The sequence below is a fragment of the Salmo salar genome, chromosome 05 (assembly GCF_965601325.2).
Source record: "Salmo salar chromosome 05, fSalSal1, whole genome shotgun sequence".
In the NCBI taxonomy this organism is placed as follows: domain Eukaryota; kingdom Metazoa; phylum Chordata; class Actinopteri; order Salmoniformes; family Salmonidae; genus Salmo; species Salmo salar.
This window is the reverse complement of record NC_138295.1, coordinates 95,642,501-95,661,749: the sequence shown is the minus strand read 5'-3', so window position 1 is coordinate 95,661,749 and position 19,249 is coordinate 95,642,501. Positions and strand designations below refer to the sequence as shown.

The 19,249-nt window shown below is 50.0% G+C and overlaps 1 protein-coding gene across 8 annotated transcripts in view; it reads left to right on the top strand.

Annotated features, from left to right (window-relative positions):
• Nucleotides 1-312: 312 nt before the first annotated feature.
• LOC106606169 (exostosin-1a) overlaps nucleotides 313-19,249 on the top strand; it is a 126,335-nt gene continuing 107,398 nt past the window's right edge. For 6 of the 8 annotated variants that reach the window (XM_082976006.1, XM_082976002.1, XM_082976003.1 and 3 more), the window contains exon 1: nucleotides 317-2,106. In XM_082976006.1, the coding sequence (XP_082832132.1) occupies nucleotides 1,157-2,106 (950 nt within the window). In that variant the 5' untranslated portion in view covers nucleotides 317-1,156. Of the gene's footprint in view, nucleotides 2,107-19,249 lie in introns of all 8 variants that reach the window. The other 2 variants (XM_082976007.1, XM_082976008.1) reach the window with 2 other exon arrangements.

The following is a 19,249-nucleotide window of genomic DNA, read 5'->3' as shown; positions in this document are numbered from 1 at the left end:
ATTGCTCTTGACAAAATTTCATGTAATTGTCCCCTCCAAAGTTGATATCAGATTTTCGCCCCTGATTCTATCATCAACTGGATGAATGAAAATGAGTTATAAAATGTGTGTTTGTTAGGACAGGTCAAACCAAAATGTGCTGTTAAAATGAGATATATAGAAAATAACAGCAATGCAATAGAGAAACCAGGCCATGCATCTCTAACCTCCAGGTCAGGTTACTCTTGGCTGAGTCTCTAGTTGTGAATGGGGATGCGGAAGCTCCGCCTGTTTCGGATATGACGCGGACCAATGAAAAAGCCCGGTGGATGACGGAGGAACGTCACGTCGTCATCAGACGCCGTAGGGTTGGAATGCCTCTGTGGGAGATTCAGAACAACTCGACAAAACATTTATTACAACTGGGATATGTTTCTTTCATGTATAACAATCACGTCCCGACGCTTCGACAGACTGAGTTGTCTTTCCTTGGACTAGGAGACTAAATCAGAGAGAGAGACAGAGTGGTGTGAATGCTGCTAAGTCGAATTTGCTTTCAACTATTTATTGAAGTGTAGAAATTCATATGGACCTGAAGGTTAGATGGCAGGTAGCGTCCAACATGATGTTATATCGCTCGTTTGAACCATGGAGTAGTCCAACGGGCAACGTTATAACGTGAGTCCTGAATCTCTGGGTGTTTTGGGCAAGCTAGCCAAGTTTGCTACATTCTGTGTCGCTAGCTAACAACTTGTGATTGTGTGCTGCTGGAAGCAAGAAATGTAAGTGAAAAATACCTGCTTCTTCTCCACACAAGGCAGATGAAACACTGAAGATGAATCCGCTAATAACACAAAGAAATGTAAAGTCTGGGTGCATCTTCAATCCCTAAGTTACCAGGAAGGTAGTCTAGTCTTCAGTGCTGGAAGATAGCCACTGTTAGCCATAACTATAGACAAGGGGAGAAGTAAATGATCATTGTAAATCGCCCACATGCGCTGGATCAGTCGTCGGCTTGGGGAAAGGAATCAGAAGGTGGTGGACGTGTTGAGCGCTGAACCCTTCCTGGCTGGAGGAAGATGGCGCAGCCCTTCAATTGGAAGTAGTGGTGAGAGGAGTGAAACTTCCTCGGGGCTCGTTGGATTTACTAGACATCTCGACCCTGATCGGAGGACACATGCAGGCCAGAAAACGGTATTTAATTCTGTTGTCCGCCGGTGCGTGTCTCATTCTGTTGTTGTACTTCGGAGGGGTTCAAGCCCCGTTATCCAGAAGCAACAACCGGCGTGATGACCGCAGCCTCCATGGATACCACGGGAGACCTCAGTGGCCCCACTTCTCGGGGTCCCTGCAGCTGTTCAGCCCCTGGGACCAAATGGAGACCGAGGAGTACAACATTAACAGATCGCCACGACAGAAGAGGGATGTTATTTCGGGAGTTTATAAAGGGAAACGTTGCCGGATGGACTCTTGCTTTGATTTTTCCTTGTGCAAAACCAACGGATTTAAAGTTTACGTTTACCCGCAACAGAAAGGAGAGAAGATGTCGGAGAGTTATCGGAATATTTTATCTTCCATTGAGGCTTCCAGGCTCTATACGTCTGACCCGGGACAGGCTTGTCTGTTCGTCCTGAGTTTGGACACTCTAGACAGGGACATTCTGTCTCCACAGTATGTTCACAACCTCAGAACTAAAGTCCAGAACTTGCATCTGTGGAATAACGGAAAGAATCACCTCATTTTCAACCTCTATTCGGGAACTTGGCCCGACTACACGGAAGATCTGGGCTTCGACTTTGGGCAGGCCATGTTAGCCAAGGCAAGCATCAGCACAGAGAACTTCAGACCCAATTTCGATGTCTCCATCCCTCTTTTTGGGAAAGAGCACCCCAGGACCGGAGGAGAGAGGGGCTATTTAAAATATAACTCTATCCCACCGTACAGGAAATACATGCTTGTGTTCAAGGGGAAACGATACCTCACTGGAATCGGATCAGACACGAGGAATGCGTTATATCATGTCCATAACTCTGAGGATGTGGTGCTGCTCACCACGTGTAAACACGGGAAAGACTGGCAGAAGCACAAGGATGCCCGCTGTGACCGCGACAACGCCGAATATGACAAGTAAGTACTATTACTATTGTCATGTCCTGTATAAGAGGTCTGTCGTTTTTTTTTTTGGTTTTTCAGGTACATGTGAGGGTGGCAGTGTGACATCAATGGATCAGTGTTGTCTGAGTTTGTATAGGACCCAAGGGGATTTATTAACTCAGTCCATATTTACACAACCCTCATTAATAGAATGGAATAGAAGTGTGTTTATAACGGTGGTACTGTCCAGCGTGTTTATAATGGTGGTACTGTCCAGCGTGTTTATAACGGTGGTACTGCGTGTTTATAACGGTGGTACTGCCCGGCGTGTTTATAACGGTGGTACCGCCCGGCGTGTTTATAACGGTGGTACCGCCCGGCGTGTTTATAACGGTGGTACCGCCCGGCGTGTTTATAACGGTGGTACCGCCCGGCGTGTTTATAACGGTGGTACCGCCCGGCGTGTTTATAACGGTGGTACCGCCCGGCGTGTTTATAACGGTGGTACCGCCCGGCGTGTTTATAACGGTGGTACCGCCCGGCGTGTTTATAACGGTGGTCCAGCGTGTTTATAACGGTGGTACTGTCCAGCGTGTTTATAACGGTGGTACTGCCCAGCGTGTTTATAACGGTGGTCCAGCGTGTTTATAACGGTGGTCCAGCGTGTTTATAACGGTGGTCCAGCGTGTTTATAACGGTGGTCCAGCGTGTTTATAACGGTGGTACTGCCCAGCGTGTTTATAACGGTGGTACTGCGTGTTTATAACGGTGGTACTGTCCAGCGTGTTTATAACGGTGGTACTGCGTGTTTATAACGGTGGTACTGTCCAGCGTGTTTATAACGGTGGTACTGCGTGTTTATAACGGTGGTGCTGTCCAGCGTGTTTATAACGGTGGTGCTGTCCAGCGTGTTTATAACGGTGGTGCTGTCCAGCGTGTTTATAACGGTGGTGCTGCCCAGCGTGTTTATAACGGTGGTACAGCCCAGCGTGTTTATAACGGTGGTACAGCCCAGCGTGTTTATAACGGTGGTACAGCGTGTTTATAACGGTGGTACTGCCCAGCGTGTTTATAACGGTGGTACTGCCCATCGTGTTTATAACGGTGGTGCTGCCCATCGTGTTTATAACGGTGGTGCTGCCCAGCGTGTTTATAACGGTGGTGCTGCCCAGCGTGTTTATAACGGTGGTGCTGCCCAGCGTGTTTATAACGGTGGTGCTGCCCAGCGTGTTTATAACGGTGGTGCTGCCCAGCGTGTTTATAACGGTGGTGCTGCCCAGCGTGTTTATAACGGTGGTGCTGCCCAGCGTGTTTATAACGGTGGTGCTGCCCAGCGTGTTTATAACGGTGGTGCTGCCCAGCGTGTTTATAACGGTGGTGCTGCCCAGCGTGTTTATAACGGTGGTGCTGCCCAGCGTGTTTATAACGGTGGTGCTGCCCAGCGTGTTTATAACGGTGGTGCTGCCCAGCGTGTTTATAACGGTGGTGCTGCCCAGCGTGTTTATAACGGTGGTGCTGCCCAGCGTGTTTATAACGGTGGTGCTGCCCAGCGTGTTTATAACGGTGGTGCTGTCCAGCGTGTTTATAACGGTGGTGCTGCGTGTTTATAACGGTGGTACAGCGTGTTTATAACGGTGGTACAGCGTGTTTATAACGGTGGTGCTGCCCAGCGTGTTTATAACGGTGGTGCTGCCCAGCGTGTTTATAACGGTGGTGCTGTCCAGCGTGTTTATAACGGTGGTACTGTCCAGCGTGTTTATAACGGTGGTGCTGCCCAGCGTGTTTATAACGGTGGTGCTGCCCAGCGTGTTTATAACGGTGGTGCTGCCCAGCGTGTTTATAACGGTGGTGCTGCCCAGCGTGTTTATAACGGTGGTGCTGCCCAGCGTGTTTATAACGGTGGTCCAGCGTGTTTATAACGGTGGTACTGCCCGGCGTGTTTATAACGGTGGTACTGCCCGGCGTGTTTATAACGGTGGTACTGCCCGGCGTGTTTATAACGGTGGTACTGCCCGGCGTGTTTATAACGGTGGTACTGCCCGGCGTGTTTATAACGGTGGTACTGCGTGTTTATAACGGTGGTACTGCGTGTTTATAACGGTGGTGCTGTCCGGCGTGTTTATAACGGTGGTGCTGTCCGGCGTGTTTATAACGGTGGTGCTGTCCGGCGTGTTTATAACGGTGGTGCTGTCCGGCGTGTTTATAACGGTGGTGCTGTCCGGCGTGTTTATAACGGTGGTGCTGTCCGGCGTGTTTATAACGGTGGTGCTGTCCGGCGTGTTTATAACGGTGGTGCTGCCCGGCGTGTTTATAACGGTGGTGCTGCCCGGCGTGTTTATAACGGTGGTGCTGCCCGGCGTGTTTATAACGGTGGTCCAGCGTGTTTATAACGGTGGTACTGCCCAGCGTGTTTATAACGGTGGTACTGCGTGTTTATAACGGTGGTACTGCGTGTTTATAACGGTGGTACTGCCCAGCGTGTTTATAACGGTGGTACTGTCCAGCGTGTTTATAACGGTGGTACTGCGTGTTTATAACGGTGGTACTGCGTGTTTATAACGGTGGTACTGCGTGTTTATAACGGTGGTACTGCCCGGCGTGTTTATAACGGTGGTACTGCCCGGCGTGTGTATAACGGTGGTACTGCCCGGCGTGTTTATAACGGTGGTACTGTCCGGCGTGTTTATAACGGTGGTGCTGTCCGGCGTGTTTATAACGGTGGTGCTGTCCGGCGTGTTTATAACGGTGGTGCTGTCCGGCGTGTTTATAACGGTGGTGCTGTCCGGCGTGTTTATAACGGTGGTGCTGTCCGGCGTGTTTATAACGGTGGTACTGCCCGGCGTGTTTATAACGGTGGTACTGCGTGTTTATAACGGTGGTACTGCGTGTTTATAACGGTGGTACTGCGTGTTTATAACGGTGGTACTGCCCGGCGTGTTTATAACGGTGGTACTGCCCGGCGTGTTTATAACGGTGGTACTGCGTGTTTATAACGGTGGTACTGCGTGTTTATAACGGTGGTACTGCGTGTTTATAACGGTGGTACTGCCCGGCGTGTTTATAACGGTGGTGCTGTCCGGCGTGTTTATAACGGTGGTGCTGTCCGGCGTGTTTATAACGGTGGTGCTGTCCGGCGTGTTTATAACGGTGGTGCTGTCCGGCGTGTTTATAACGGTGGTGCTGTCCGGCGTGTTTATAACGGTGGTGCTGTCCGGCGTGTTTATAACGGTGGTGCTGTCCGGCGTGTTTATAACGGTGGTGCTGTCCGGCGTGTTTATAACGGTGGTGCTGTCCGGCGTGTTTATAACGGTGGTGCTGTCCGGCGTGTTTATAACGGTGGTGCTGCCCGGCGTGTTTATAACGGTGGTCCAGCGTGTTTATAACGGTGGTACTGCCCAGCGTGTTTATAACGGTGGTACTGCGTGTTTATAACGGTGGTACTGCGTGTTTATAACGGTGGTACTGCCCAGCGTGTTTATAACGGTGGTACTGTCCAGCGTGTTTATAACGGTGGTACTGCGTGTTTATAACGGTGGTACTGCGTGTTTATAACGGTGGTACTGCGTGTTTATAACGGTGGTACTGCCCGGCGTGTTTATAACGGTGGTACTGCCCGGCGTGTGTATAACGGTGGTACTGCCCGGCGTGTTTATAACGGTGGTACTGTCCGGCGTGTTTATAACGGTGGTGCTGTCCGGCGTGTTTATAACGGTGGTGCTGTCCGGCGTGTTTATAACGGTGGTGCTGTCCGGCGTGTTTATAACGGTGGTGCTGTCCGGCGTGTTTATAACGGTGGTGCTGTCCGGCGTGTTTATAACGGTGGTGCTGTCCGGCGTGTTTATAACGGTGGTACTGCCCAGCGTGTTTATACCGGTCAGAGACTCTCTCCCTGCCTGGTTTATACCGGTCAGAGACTCTCTCCCTGCCTGGTTTATACCGGTCAGAGACTCTCTCCCTGCCTGGTTTATACCGGTCAGAGACTCTCTCCCTGCCTGGTTTATACCGGTCAGAGACTCTCTCCCTGCCTGGTTTATACCGGTCAGAGACTCTCTCCCTGCCTGGTTTATACCGGTCAGAGACTCTCTCCCTGCCTGGTTTATACCGGTCAGAGACTCTCTCCCTGCCTGGTTTATACCGGTCGAGAGACTCTCTCCCTGCCTGGTTTATACCGGTCAGAGACTCTCTCCCTGCCTGGTTTATACCGGTCAGAGACTCTCTCCCTGCCTGGTTTATACCGGTCAGAGACTCTCTCCCTGCCTGGTTTATACCGGTCAGAGACTCTCTCCCTGCCTGGTTTATACCGATCAGAGACTCTCTCCCTGCCTGGTTTATACCGGTCAGAGACTCTCTCCCTGCCTGGTTTATACCGGTCAGAGACTCTCTCCCTGCCTGGTTTATACCGGTCAGAGACTCTCTCCCTGCCTGGTTTATACCGGTCAGAGACTCTCTCCCTGCCTGGTTTATACCGGTCAGAGACTCTCTCCCTGCCTGGTTTATACCGGTGAGAGACTCTCTCCCTGCCTGGTTTATACCGGTCAGAGACAATCTCCCTGCCTGGTTTATACCGGTCAGAGACTCTCTCCCTGCCTGGTTTATACCGGCGAGAGACTCTCTCCCTGTCTGGTTTATACCGGCGAGAGACTCTCTCCCTGCCTGGTTTATACCGGCGAGAGACTCTCTCCCTGCCTGGTTTATACCGGTCAGAGACTCTCTCCCTGCCTGGTTTATACCGGCGAGAGACTCTCTCCCTGCCTGGTTTATACCGGTCAGAGACTCTCTCCCTGCCTGGTTTATACCGGTCAGAGACTCTCTCCCTGCCTGGTTTATACCGGTCAGAGACTCTCTCCCTGCCTGGTTTATACCGGTCAGAGACTCTCTCCCTGCCTGGTTTATACCGGTCAGAGACTCTCTCCCTGCCTGGTTTATACCGGTCAGAGACTCTCTCCCTGCCTGGTTTATACCGGTCAGAGACTCTCTCCCTGCCTGGTTTATACCGGTCAGAGACTCTCTCCCTGCCTGGTTTATACCGGTCAGAGACTCTCTCCCTGCCTGGTTTATACCGGTCAGAGACTCTCTCCCTGCCTGGTTTATACCGGTCAGAGACTCTCTCCCTGCCTGGTTTATACCGGCGAGAGACTCTCTCCCTGCCTGGTTTATACCGGCGAGAGACTCTCTCCCTGCCTGGTTTATACCGGTCAGAGACTCTCTCCCTGCCTGGTTTATACCGGTCAGAGACTCTCTCCCTGCCTGGTTTATACCGGTCAGAGACTCTCTCCCTGCCTGGTTTATACCGGCGAGAGACTCTCTCCCTGCCTGGTTTATACCGGCGAGAGATTCTCTCCCTGCCTGGTTTATACCGGTCAGAGACTCTCTCCCTGCCTGGTTTATACCGGTCAGAGACTCTCTCCCTGCCTGGTTTATACCGGTCAGAGACTCTCTCCCTGCCTGGTTTATACCGGCGAGAGACTCTCTCCCTGCCTGGTTTATACCGGCGAGAGACTCTCTCCCTGCCTGGTTTATACCGGCGAGAGACTCTCTCCCTGCCTGGTTTATACCGGTCAGAGACTCTCTCCCTGCGTGTTTCAGGTCGTATTGACAAGAACAATGTGGTGTTGAAAGCCAGTTGAAGGACCACTCTGAAACCAGGAAGCAAATATGTTGAATCTTTGCATCCAACTTTGTCCTCCGTTTTTATTGAGCCAGATGGTCTAATCTCCAGTCAACATCTAGAATTTCCACTGCTGGTCTGATGGTGCTGCTAATGTCAGTCACAGTCTACGATCAGTCACAGTCTACGATCAGTCACAGTCTACGATCAGTCACAGTCTACGGTCAGTCACAGTCTACGGTCAGTCACAGTCTACGGTCAGTCACAGTCTACGATCAGTCACAGTCTACGATCAGTCACAGTCTACGATCAGCCACAGTCTACGATCAGCCACAGTCTACGGTCAGTCACAGTCTACGATCAGTCACAGTCTACGATCAGCCACAGTCTACGATCAGCCACAGTCTACGGTCAGTCACAGTCTACGATCAGTCACAGTCTACGATCAGTCACAGTCTACGATCAGTCACAGTCTACGATCAGTCACAGTCTACAATCAGTCACAGATCAGTCACAGTCTCCGGTCAGTCACAGTCTCCGGTCAGTCACAGTCTCCGGTCAGTCACAGTCTACGATCAGTCACAGTCTACGATCAGTCACAGTCTACGATCAGTCACAGATCAGTCACAGTCTACGATCAGCCACAGTCTACGGTCAGTCACAGTCTACGATCAGTCACAGTCTACGATCAGTCACAGTCTACGATCAGTCACAGTCTACGATCAGCCACAGTCTACGATCAGCCACAGTCTACGGTCAGTCACAGTCTACGATCAGTCACAGTCTACGATCAGTCACAGTCTACGATCAGTCACAGTCTACGATCAGTCACAGTCTACGATCAGTCACAGATCAGTCACAGTCTCCGGTCAGTCACAGTCTCCGGTCAGTCACAGTCTCCGGTCAGTCACAGTCTACGATCAGTCACAGTCTACGATCAGTCACAGTCTACGATCAGTCACAGATCAGTCACAGTCTACGATCAGTCACAGTCTACGGTCAGTCACAGTCTACGGTCAGTCACAGTCTACGATCACTCACAGTCAGTCAGTCACAGTCAGTCAGTCACAGACAGTCAGTCAGTCACAGACAGTCAGTCAGTCACAGTCAGTCAGTCACAGACAGTCAGTCACAGACAGTCAGTCACAGACAGTCAGTCAGTCAGTCACAGACAGTCAGTCAGTCAGTCACAGACAGTCAGTCAGTCAGTCACAGACAGTCAGTCAGTCAGTCACAGACAGTCAGTCAGTCAGTCACAGTCAGTCAGTCAGTCACAGGCAGACAGTCAGTCACAGTCAGTCAGTCAGTCACAGACAGTCAGTCAGTCAGTCAGTCACAGTCAGTCAGTCACAGGCAGACAGTCAGTCACAGTCAGTCAGTCAGTCACAGACAGTCAGTCAGTCAGTCAGTCACAGACAGTCAGTCAGTCAGTCACAGACAGTCAGTCAGTCAGTCACAGACAGTCAGTCAGTCAGTCACAGACAGTCAGTCAGTCACAGACAGTCAGTCAGTCACAGACAGTCAGTCAGTCAGTCACAGACAGTCCAGTATCTATGAGTCAGTCAGTCGGTCACAGAGCTACTGCATATTGTTCCTGCTGCTCTGAGGTCAAACCCTTCTGAATGTCCATGTTCAGGAAGCCCAGGTCCCTTCCCTGGCATTAAAACGGTCTGAATAAACTGCCCTGGTCTCTGTTTAGTCAGTGGGCTCCCTGTCCTCCAGACCCTGTAGTTCTGTTGTTACTCTGACTGTGGCTCAGCTGGCACACGTTCATCAGGACACAGCGGTTTCAAACCTCTCCACTTTAAAACAAAACAAGCTCTTCTTATTGGACAATGGTCCTCTCCGTCCCTCCCGCTGTTTGAGTCTGTTTTCGTATCGTTTTATGCCTGATGAACACAACCCTGCCCTGTGTGTTGGACTGTGGCTCATTGATGGATTAGTGGGGTAGTCTGGGTCCATTGCCCTGGTGACAGCAGGGAAAGCCTTCCTCCCACTGTTGACTCAGTCATTTCCCAGCAGCAGACCCCACTCTGTAGCTTCCATCCCAATTGTCTCCCTGTTCCCTAGTTAGTGCACTAGTTTTGACCAGGGCTCATTGGTCTCTGGCCAAAAGTAGTGCACTATATAGGGAATAGGGAGCCATTTGGGTTGCAGAGCGTGGCCCCTGGAATGCCTCCCGTGTCCTGTTTAAACTTCCTGACTGTGGTGGTGCTGGGTGGCTTAGAGCTCTCCTACCCCAGCACGACGGGCCCGACATTATACATCGGGTTAGAGACGGGCCGGGCCTGTTTCATCAGTAACTAGGGTACGGGCCCGTTTCATCAGTAACTAGGGTACGGGCCCGTTTCATCAGTAACTAGGGTACGGGCCCGTTTCATCAGTAACTAGGGTACGGGCCCGTTTCATCAGTAACTAGGGTACGGGCCCGTTTCATCAGTAACTAGGGTACGGGCCCGTTTCATCAGTAACTAGGGTACGGGCCCGTTTCATCAGTAACTAGGGTACGGGCCCGTTTCATCAGTAACTAGGGTACGGGCCCGTTTCATCAGTAACTAGGGTACGGGCCCGTTTCATCAGTAACTAGGGTACGGGCCCGTTTCATCAGTAACTAGGGTACGGGCCCGTTTCATCAGTAACTAGGGTACGGGCCCGTTTCATCAGTAACTAGGGTACGGGCCCGTTTCATCAGTAACTAGGGTACGGGCCCGTTTCATCAGTAACTAGGGTACGGGCCCGTTTCATCAGTAACTAGGGTACGGGCCTGTCTCGGGGATCACTAACATTGTTTAAGCTGAGACATTTACTGTACAGTCATATCTGTCTGAGATCATAACATGTTGTCAGAAGTGCTTCAACATCGTCAAATATAAAACACGACAGATTTTATTTCTCAGAAAATAATAATGTTCCTTGAGTTTTGTCAGAGTTTTTAGAGTGACAAAGTAACTAACGGCTAACTGCTCTCATGCCTCTTTGAGCAGAGCCGTTGCTATGGATACTCAGAGCGCCACGAGCGGAGTGCATGCAGAGCGAGCTGCGCAGGGAGCGAGTGACAGACTGAGAGAAGCAGCTCATGGATTTACTGACGGAAGGAACTTATTTCGGACAGGGCCGGGTGTTTTTAAATTTGGCAGAAACAATCGGGCCTGGGTAGTGTAGGGCGAGAACGTCGCGGGCCTGGGTAGTGTAGGGCGAGAACGTCGCGGGCCTGGGTAGTGTAGGGCGAGAACGTAGGATTCAGGCTCAAAATATACGCAGGGCTCTAGTGGGGGTGTTTCTGTGTGACCCCACTATCGACCCTGCCTTCACAGGAAGGAACGTTGTCTGCCCTTTATGGATCAGCTGAGGACCTACTATGCCTTCTGTCCACACAGATGAGCCGACAACAAGAACATCTACCCTGTAGACACTGGCCCACGTACAGTACCAGTGAAAAGTTTGGACACACCTACTCATTTCAAGGATTTTTCTTAATATTTTACTATTTTCTACATTGTAGAATAATAGTAAAGACATCAAAACTATGAAAAAACACATGGAATCATGTCGTAACCAAAAAAGTGTTGAACAAATCAAAATGAATATTTGAGATTCTTCAAAGTAGCCACTCTTTGCCTTGATGACAGCTTTGCACACTCTTGGTATTCTCTCAACCAGCTTCATGAGGTAGTCACCTGGAATGTATTTCAATTAACAGGTGTGCCTTGTTAAAAGTTAATTTGTGGAATTTCTTTCCTCCTTTATGCGTTTGAGCCACTCAGTTGTGTTGTGACAAGGTAGGGGGGGTATACAGAAGATAGCCCTATTTGGTAAAAGATCAAGTCCATATTATGGAAAGATGCATCGACCTGTCAACTGTTACCAGGGCAGCTAAGATGCATCGACCTGTCAACTGTTACCAGGGCGGCTAAGATGCATCGACCTGTCATCTGTTACCAGGGCAGCTAAGATGCATCGACCTGTCAACTGTTACCAGGGCGGCTAAGATGCAGCTACCTGTCAACTGTTACCAGGGCGGCTAAGATGCATCGACCTGTCATCTGTTACCAGGGCAGCTAAGATGCATCGACCTGTCATCTGTTACCAGGGCGGCTAAGATGCATCGACCTGTCATCTGTTACCAGGGCAGCTAAGATGCATCGACCTGTCATCTGTTACCAGGGCGGCTAAGATGCATCGACCTGTCATCTGTTACCAGGGCGGCTAAGATGCAGCTACCTGTCAACTGTTACCAGGGCGGCTAAGATGCATCGACCTGTCATCTGTTACCAGGGCAGCTAAGATGCAGCTACCTGTCAACTGTTACCAGGGCGGCTAAGATGCATCGACCTGTCATCTGTTACCAGGGCAGCTAAGATGCATCGACCTGTCATCTGTTACCAGGGCGGCTAAGATGCATCGACCTGTCATCTGTTACCAGGGCGGCTAAGATGCAGCTACCTGTCAACTGTTACCAGGGCGGCTAAGATGCATCGACCTGTCATCTGTTACCAGGGCGGCTAAGATGCAGCTACCTGTCAACTGTTACCAGGGCAGCTATCGACCTGTCAACTGTTACCAGGGCAGCTAAGATGCATCGACCTGTCATCTGTTACCAGGGCAGCTAAGATGCATCGACCTGTTACCAGGGGAAACTAAGATGATGAAGAGGAGTCAAACCCTAACAAAGGAACATCACTTATGACTAATGTCCTAGAGAGATTTACACGGTTATCAAAACGTCACGCCGGGGTAAACCTACACCAAACACAGCCCTTATTTTAAATGTTTCTAAAACTCCCTATGGGGAAAAATGTATGGTGGAAAAACGATTGGAACCATTTCCCTGTTTTGACCCGCTAGGTTTTCTGGGTATTATGACTCCACCTCCACTGTGGGGCTCTATACTACCCTGCTGAAGTGAAGTCCTCTTACCCAGAGGATCTCCATTGGGATAAATGCAGAGCTGGTACAGATGCTGCATGACTCCATGTGAAATAGCTGCTAGCGTTCACGTTGAATAATTTTTATTACATTTCTCTTTGTTTTCCACTCTGGAGTGTTTATCTGATGCTTTCTACATTTTATTTATAGCTGTACCGTTTCTGTATCCATACAAATCGGTACAATATGTAATTTTGGTTCTGAGAAGTTGTAATCCTTTGTGATGCAACTGGGCTTTGGTTTATACATGCCTGGTCATATTACCTGTCTAATCACTTTAAAGTTCTCCCAATCCTCTGTGAGATGTTTTTCCAATGGGAATCCTTAAAGCTGGCTCAGGTTAGCGTGTCCTAACTGAAGTCCAAGCCGTTAGCTCTGTATGGACACAGACAGCAGACCTGGGAAGTGCTTCAGTGGATGACAGGGGTTTCTGTTTCCACGGATACTTCCTCTACGCCAGGAGGACTACTATTTAGTCCTCAGCTGTTGTAGGCTTACATATGTTCAGTATAGCTAGGCCCAGATCTGAGGCTATGTTCAGTATAGCTAGGCCCAGATCTGAGGCTGAGGCTATGTTCAGTATAGCTAGGCCCAGATCTGAGGCTATGTTCAGTATAGCTAGGCCCAGAGCTGAGGCTGAGGCTATGTTCAGTATAGCTAGGCCCAGATCTGAGGCTGAGGCTATGTTCAGTATGGCTAGGCCCAGATCTGAGGCTATGTTCAGTATGGCTAGGCCCAGATCTGAGGCTATGTTCAGTATAGCTAGGCCCAGAGCTGAGGCTGAGGCTATGTTCAGTATAGCTAGGCCCAGATCTGAGGCTATGTTCAGTATAGCTAGGCCCAGAGCTGAGGCTGAGGCTATGTTCAGTATGGCTAGGCCCAGATCTGAGGCTATGTTCAGTATAGCTAGGCCCAGAGCTGAGGCTGAGGCTATGTTCAGTATGGCTAGGCCCAGATCTGAGGCCTATGTTCAGTATGGCTAGGCCCAGAGCTGAGGCCTATGTTCAGTATAGCTAGGCCCAGATCTGAGGCCTATGTTCAGTATGGCTAGGCCCAGATCTGAGGCCTATGTTCAGTATGGTTAGGCCCAGATCTGAGGCCCATGTTCAGTCCAAAAATAACAACAGATTCAGGTCCATGTTCACACTGCATTGATTACAGATTACAGTCTGTGGTTTACTAGCTAGAGACTGGGTCAGATGGAGAGAGAGAGGGCAGTCTGGTTTACTAGCTAGAGACTGGGTCAGATGGAGAGAGAGAGGGCAGTCTGGTTTACTAGCTAGAGACTGGGTCAGATGGAGAGAGAGAGGGCAGTCTGGTTTACTAGCTAGAGACTGGGTCAGATGGAGAGAGAGAGGGCAGTCTGGTTTACTAGCTAGAGACTGGGTCAGATGGAGAGAGAGAGGGCAGTCTGTGGTTTACTAGCTAGAGACTGGGTCAGATGGAGAGAGAGAGGGCAGTCTGGTTTACTAGCTAGAGACTGGGTCAGATGGAGAGAGAGAGGGCAGTCTGGTTTACTAGCTAGAGACTGGGTCAGATGGAGAGAGAGAGGGCAGTCTGGTTTACTAGCTAGAGACTGGGTCAGATGGAGAGAGAGAGGGCAGTCTGGTTTACTAGCTAGAGACTGGGTCAGATGGAGAGAGAGAGGGCAGTCTGTGGTTTACTAGCTAGAGACTGGGTCAGATGGAGAGAGAGAGGGCAGTCTGGTTTACTAGCTAGAGACTGGGTCAGATGGAGAGAGAGAGGGCAGTCTGTGGTTTACTAGCTAGAGACTGGGTCAGATGGAGAGAGAGAGGGCAGTCTGGTTCACTAGCTAGAGACTGGCTCAGATGGAGAGAGAGAGGGCAGTCTGTGGTTTACTAGCTAGAGACTGGGTGAGATGGAGAGAGAGAGGGCAGTCTGTGGTTTACTAGCTAGAGACTGGGTCAGATGGAGAGAGAGAGGGCAGTCTGGTTTACTAGCTAGAGACTGGGTCAGATGGAGAGAGAGAGAGGGCAGTCTGTGGTTTACTAGCTAGAGACTGGGTCAGATGGAGAGAGAGATTACAGTCTGGTTTACTAGGTAGAGACTGGGTCAGATGGAGAGAGAGAGGGCAGTCTGTGGTTTACTAGCTAGAGACTGGGTCAGATGGAGAGAGAGAGAGGGCAGTCTGTGGTTTACTAGCTAGAGACTGGGTCAGATGGAGAGAGAGAGAGGGCAGTCTGTGGTTTACTAGGTAGAGACTGGGTCAGATGGAGAGAGAGAGGGCAGTCTGTGGTTCACTAGCTAGAGACTGGGTCAGATGGAGAGAGAGAGAGGGCAGTCTGTGGTTTACTAGCTAGAGACTGGGTCAGATGGAGAGAGAGAGGGCAGTCTGGTTCACTAGCTAGAGACTGGGTCAGATGGAGAGAGAGAGGGCAGTCTGTGGTTTACTAGCTAGAGACTGGGTCAGATGGAGAGAGAGAGGGCAGTCTGTGGTTTACTAGCTAGAGACTGGGTCAGATGGAGAGAGAGAGAGGGCAGTCTGTGGTTTACTAGCTAGAGACTGGGTCAGATGGAGAGAGAGAGGGCAGTCTGTGGTTTACTAGGTAGAGACTGGGTCAGATGGAGAGAGAGAGGGCAGTCTGTGGTTTACTAGCTAGAGACTGGGTCAGATGGAGAGAGAGAGGGCAGTCTGGTTTACTAGCTAGAGACTGGGTCAGATGGAGAGAGAGAGGGCAGTCTGTGGTTTACTAGCTAGAGACTGGGTCAGATGGAGAGAGAGAGGGCAGTCTGTGGTTTACTAGCTAGAGACTGGGTCAGATGGAGAGAGAGGGCAGTCTGGTTCACTAGCTAGAGACTGGGTCAGATGGAGAGAGAGAGGGCAGTCTGTGGTTTACTAGCTAGAGACTGGGTCAGATGGAGAGAGAGAGGGCAGTCTGGTTCACTAGCTAGAGACTGGGTCAGATGGAGAGAGAGAGGGCAGTCTGTGGTTTACTAGCTAGAGACTGGGTCAGATGGAGAGAGAGAGGGCAGTCTGGTTTACTAGCTAGAGACTGGGTCAGATGGAGAGAGAGAGGGCAGTCTGTGGTTTACTAGCTAGAGACTGGGTCAGATGGAGAGAGAGAGGGCAGTCTGTGGTTTACTAGCTAGAGACTGGGTCAGATGGAGAGAGAGAGGGCAGTCTGTGGTTTACTAGCTAGAGACTGGGTCAGATGGAGAGAGAGAGGGCAGGTGGAAGCTGTGTTGTAGCCTATTGAGCCATACTGAGAGAGAATCAGAATTGACTGTCTATTTAATACAGAAACAATATCCTGAAGTAGAGAGTCTTCATTCCCAGGAGGCTGTATGTGGTAATGAGAACGGTGGACTGACAGACTAGTGTAGCTGTCTAGAGACACTATAGAGAGGCACTACATTCCTCTGGGGAAGTGATGAGCATTGTAGACACTATGCAGGGGATAGGTGTCATTTGGGATGCAAAACTGCCCAGGACAAAAAGCATCTAATGGAGGGAATAGGACTGTAGATACTGTACCTGGAACAGAACTGATCACCTGTATCAATCCTACAATAGAGAGGACAGGACTGTAGAGACTGTACCTGGACCAAACAGAGCACCTGTATCAATCCTACAATAGAGGGGACAGGACTGTAGATACTGTACCTGGAACAGAACAGATCACCTGTATCAATCCTACAATAGAGGGGACAGGACTGTAGAGACTGTACCTGGACCAAACAGAGCACCTGTATCAATCCTACAATAGAGAGGACAGGACTGTAGATACTGTACCTGGAACAGAACAGAGTACCTGTATCAATCCTACAATAGAGAGGACAGGACTGTAGAGACTGCACCTGGAACAGAACAGAACACCTGTATCAATCCTACAATAGAGAGGACAGGACTGTAGAGACTGCACCTGGAACAGATCAGAACACCTGTATCAATCACATTAGGATGAACATGAGCAGAAAATGAGTTCTCTGGGGACGTTTGTTGTCTACAATTATAAAAGTATGTTTGATCTGAGCGTTCTCCTTTCATCCCTCTGAACACAGTATCTCTCCTCATACAGAGACTGATGTTAGGCCACAGACAGACAGACAGACAGACAGACAGACAGACAGACAGACAGACAGACAGACAGACAGACAGACAGACAGACAGACAGACAGACAGACAGACAGACAGACAGACAGACAGACAGACAGACAGACAGACAGACAGACAGACAGACAGACAGACAGACAGACAGACAGACAGACAGAGACAGACAGAGAGAGACAGCCCTGACATTTCTCTGGGGAGGTGATGAGCATTGCATATATCCACCACATTTTGAGTTTCACATCTATGTTTCAAAACAGCCTGCCGGTGGGCTGACTGAGGCCGGGGGGGTGACGCTAGGAAATGGTGGAAGATTTAGGTCAGATAAATGATCCTCTTTCTGACATTTTTCTGATGCAGAAGATCCAAAGAAGCGCTCTCATTTGAGTGAGAGGTGATGAAAGGTTTGGGACATAGGTTAAGTAATAATATATAATATATCTATTTGAATTTCAGTGGGTGAGTTTTAAGAGCTGTCAGCCAGTTCAGTTTAAATATTGTGGCATCAGTTTGTCGTCTGCCCCTCTTCCCATCTCCTCTGACGATGTGTCCTAAAACCTACTCCTAGCTGTTCATCCCTGTGTTTAGTTAAGTATTGCAACGTTTGCTGTGAGTGCCACAGATCAGCTGGAACCTCTCTGTATCTTTCTGCGTCTGATAAAGGCAACCCAGAGCTGTAAATATCCTATACGGCTCTGTTCTGAGGCAACATGTCTTAGCAAAGTATGCAGGCCCCTTTAATGCAAAGTATGCAGGTCCCTTTAATGCAAAGTATGCTGGTCCCTTTAATGCAAAGTATGCTGGTCCCTTTAATGCAAAGTATGCAGGCCCCTTTAATGCAAAGTATGCAGGCCCCTTTAATGCAAAGTATGCAGGCCCCTTTAATGCAAAGTATGCAGGCCCCTTTAATGCAAAGTATGCAGGCCCCTTTAATGCAAAGTATGCAGGCCCCTTTAATGCAAAGTATGCAGGTCCCTTTAATGCAAAATCTTTGTCTCTGGTTGGTCTACGGCTCTTCCGGAGGTCTCTGGTTGGTCCACGGCTCTTCCGGAGGTCTCTGGTTGGTCTACGGCTCTTCCGGAGGTCTCTGGTTGGTCCACGGCTCTTCCGGAGGTCTCTGGTTGGTCCACGGCTCTTCCGGAGGTCTCTGGTTGGTCCACGGCTCTTCCGGAGGTCTCTGGTTGGTCCACGGCTCTTCCGGAGGTCTCTGGTTGGTCCACGGCTCTTCCAGTGTTCTCTGGTTGGTCCACGGCTCTTCCGGAGGTCTCTGGTTGGTCCACGGCTCTTCCAGTGTTCTCTGGTTGGTCCACGGCTCTTCTGGAGGTCTCTGGTTGGTCTACGGCTCTTCCGGAGGTCTCTGGTTGGTCTACGGCTCTTCCAGAGGTCTCTGGTTGGTCTACGGCTCTTCCGGAGGTCTCTGGTTGGTCCACGGCTCTTCCGGAGGTCTCTGGTTGGTCTACGGCTCTTCCGGAGGTCTCTGGTTGGTCTACGGCTCTTCCGGAGGTCTCTGGTTGGTCTACGGCTCTTCCGGAGGTCTCTGGTTGGTCCACGGCTCTTCCGGAGGTCTCTGGTTGGTCTACGGCTCTTCCGGAGGTCTCTGGTTGGTCTACGGCTCTTCCGGAGGTGTCTGGTTGGTCTACGGCTCTTCCAGAGGCCTCTGGTTGGTCTACGGCTCTTCCAGAGGTGAGCTGTAGCTTCCTCTTGGTAAGTGTTGTTCAGATGGCACTACTAAAGAAGTAGCCTAATGATAGCTGTCTCTGAGTTCCCAAAACTGAGCCACACGGTCCCGTGTGGCTCAGTTGGTAGAGCATGGTGTTTGCAACGCCAGGGTTGTGGGTTCGATTCCCACGGGGGACCAGTACGAAAAAGAAAAAAAAAATGTATGAAATGTATGCATTCACTACAGTAAGTCGCTCTGGGTAAGAGCGTCTGCTAAATGACTAAAATGTAATGTAAATGTAAGCCATGTACTGTATCTGGCAAACAGATGGAGAAAGCTGGATCAGAGAAGAACAGCCGTGGGGAGTGTGGGACAGTATAAGACTGCTGCACTGCAACAAGTAGTGTTGCACAGTATACCCAAACTACTAGAACAAGAAAAACAGTTCGATACTAGGATGTTTTGTTACTTTCGGTACCTTTTGTCCATTACAGTCGAGAACACTTTCCGATACAGGAAGATACTGCTAGCTTACTGTTGAAGCTAAAATAAATGTACTGCCCTAGTATCTTGTTTGTGATAATATGCAAACCATAATGTAAAATAATGCTGATTTCAAAACGTATTGTCACTCAAATATGTATTAATTCACTTAGTCTCCCCCGCCTCTCTCCAATAGTGTGTGTGATTTGCACCCTGCAATTCGGGGCGTTCCTGCATGTGGGCATTCCTGCATCTGCAGGAACGCCCCCCCCCACCCCTCGCATCCCATTGGCTCTAGCTAGCTAGCACCCAGTGTCCTTTGCTATCACCTGCCGAACACCTGCCCTCACCTTCGTTAACAGAACTGTGGGAAAATGGTGCCCGACAGACAGGGGCGGAGGATACCATATAATGGTGTCCTAGGTAT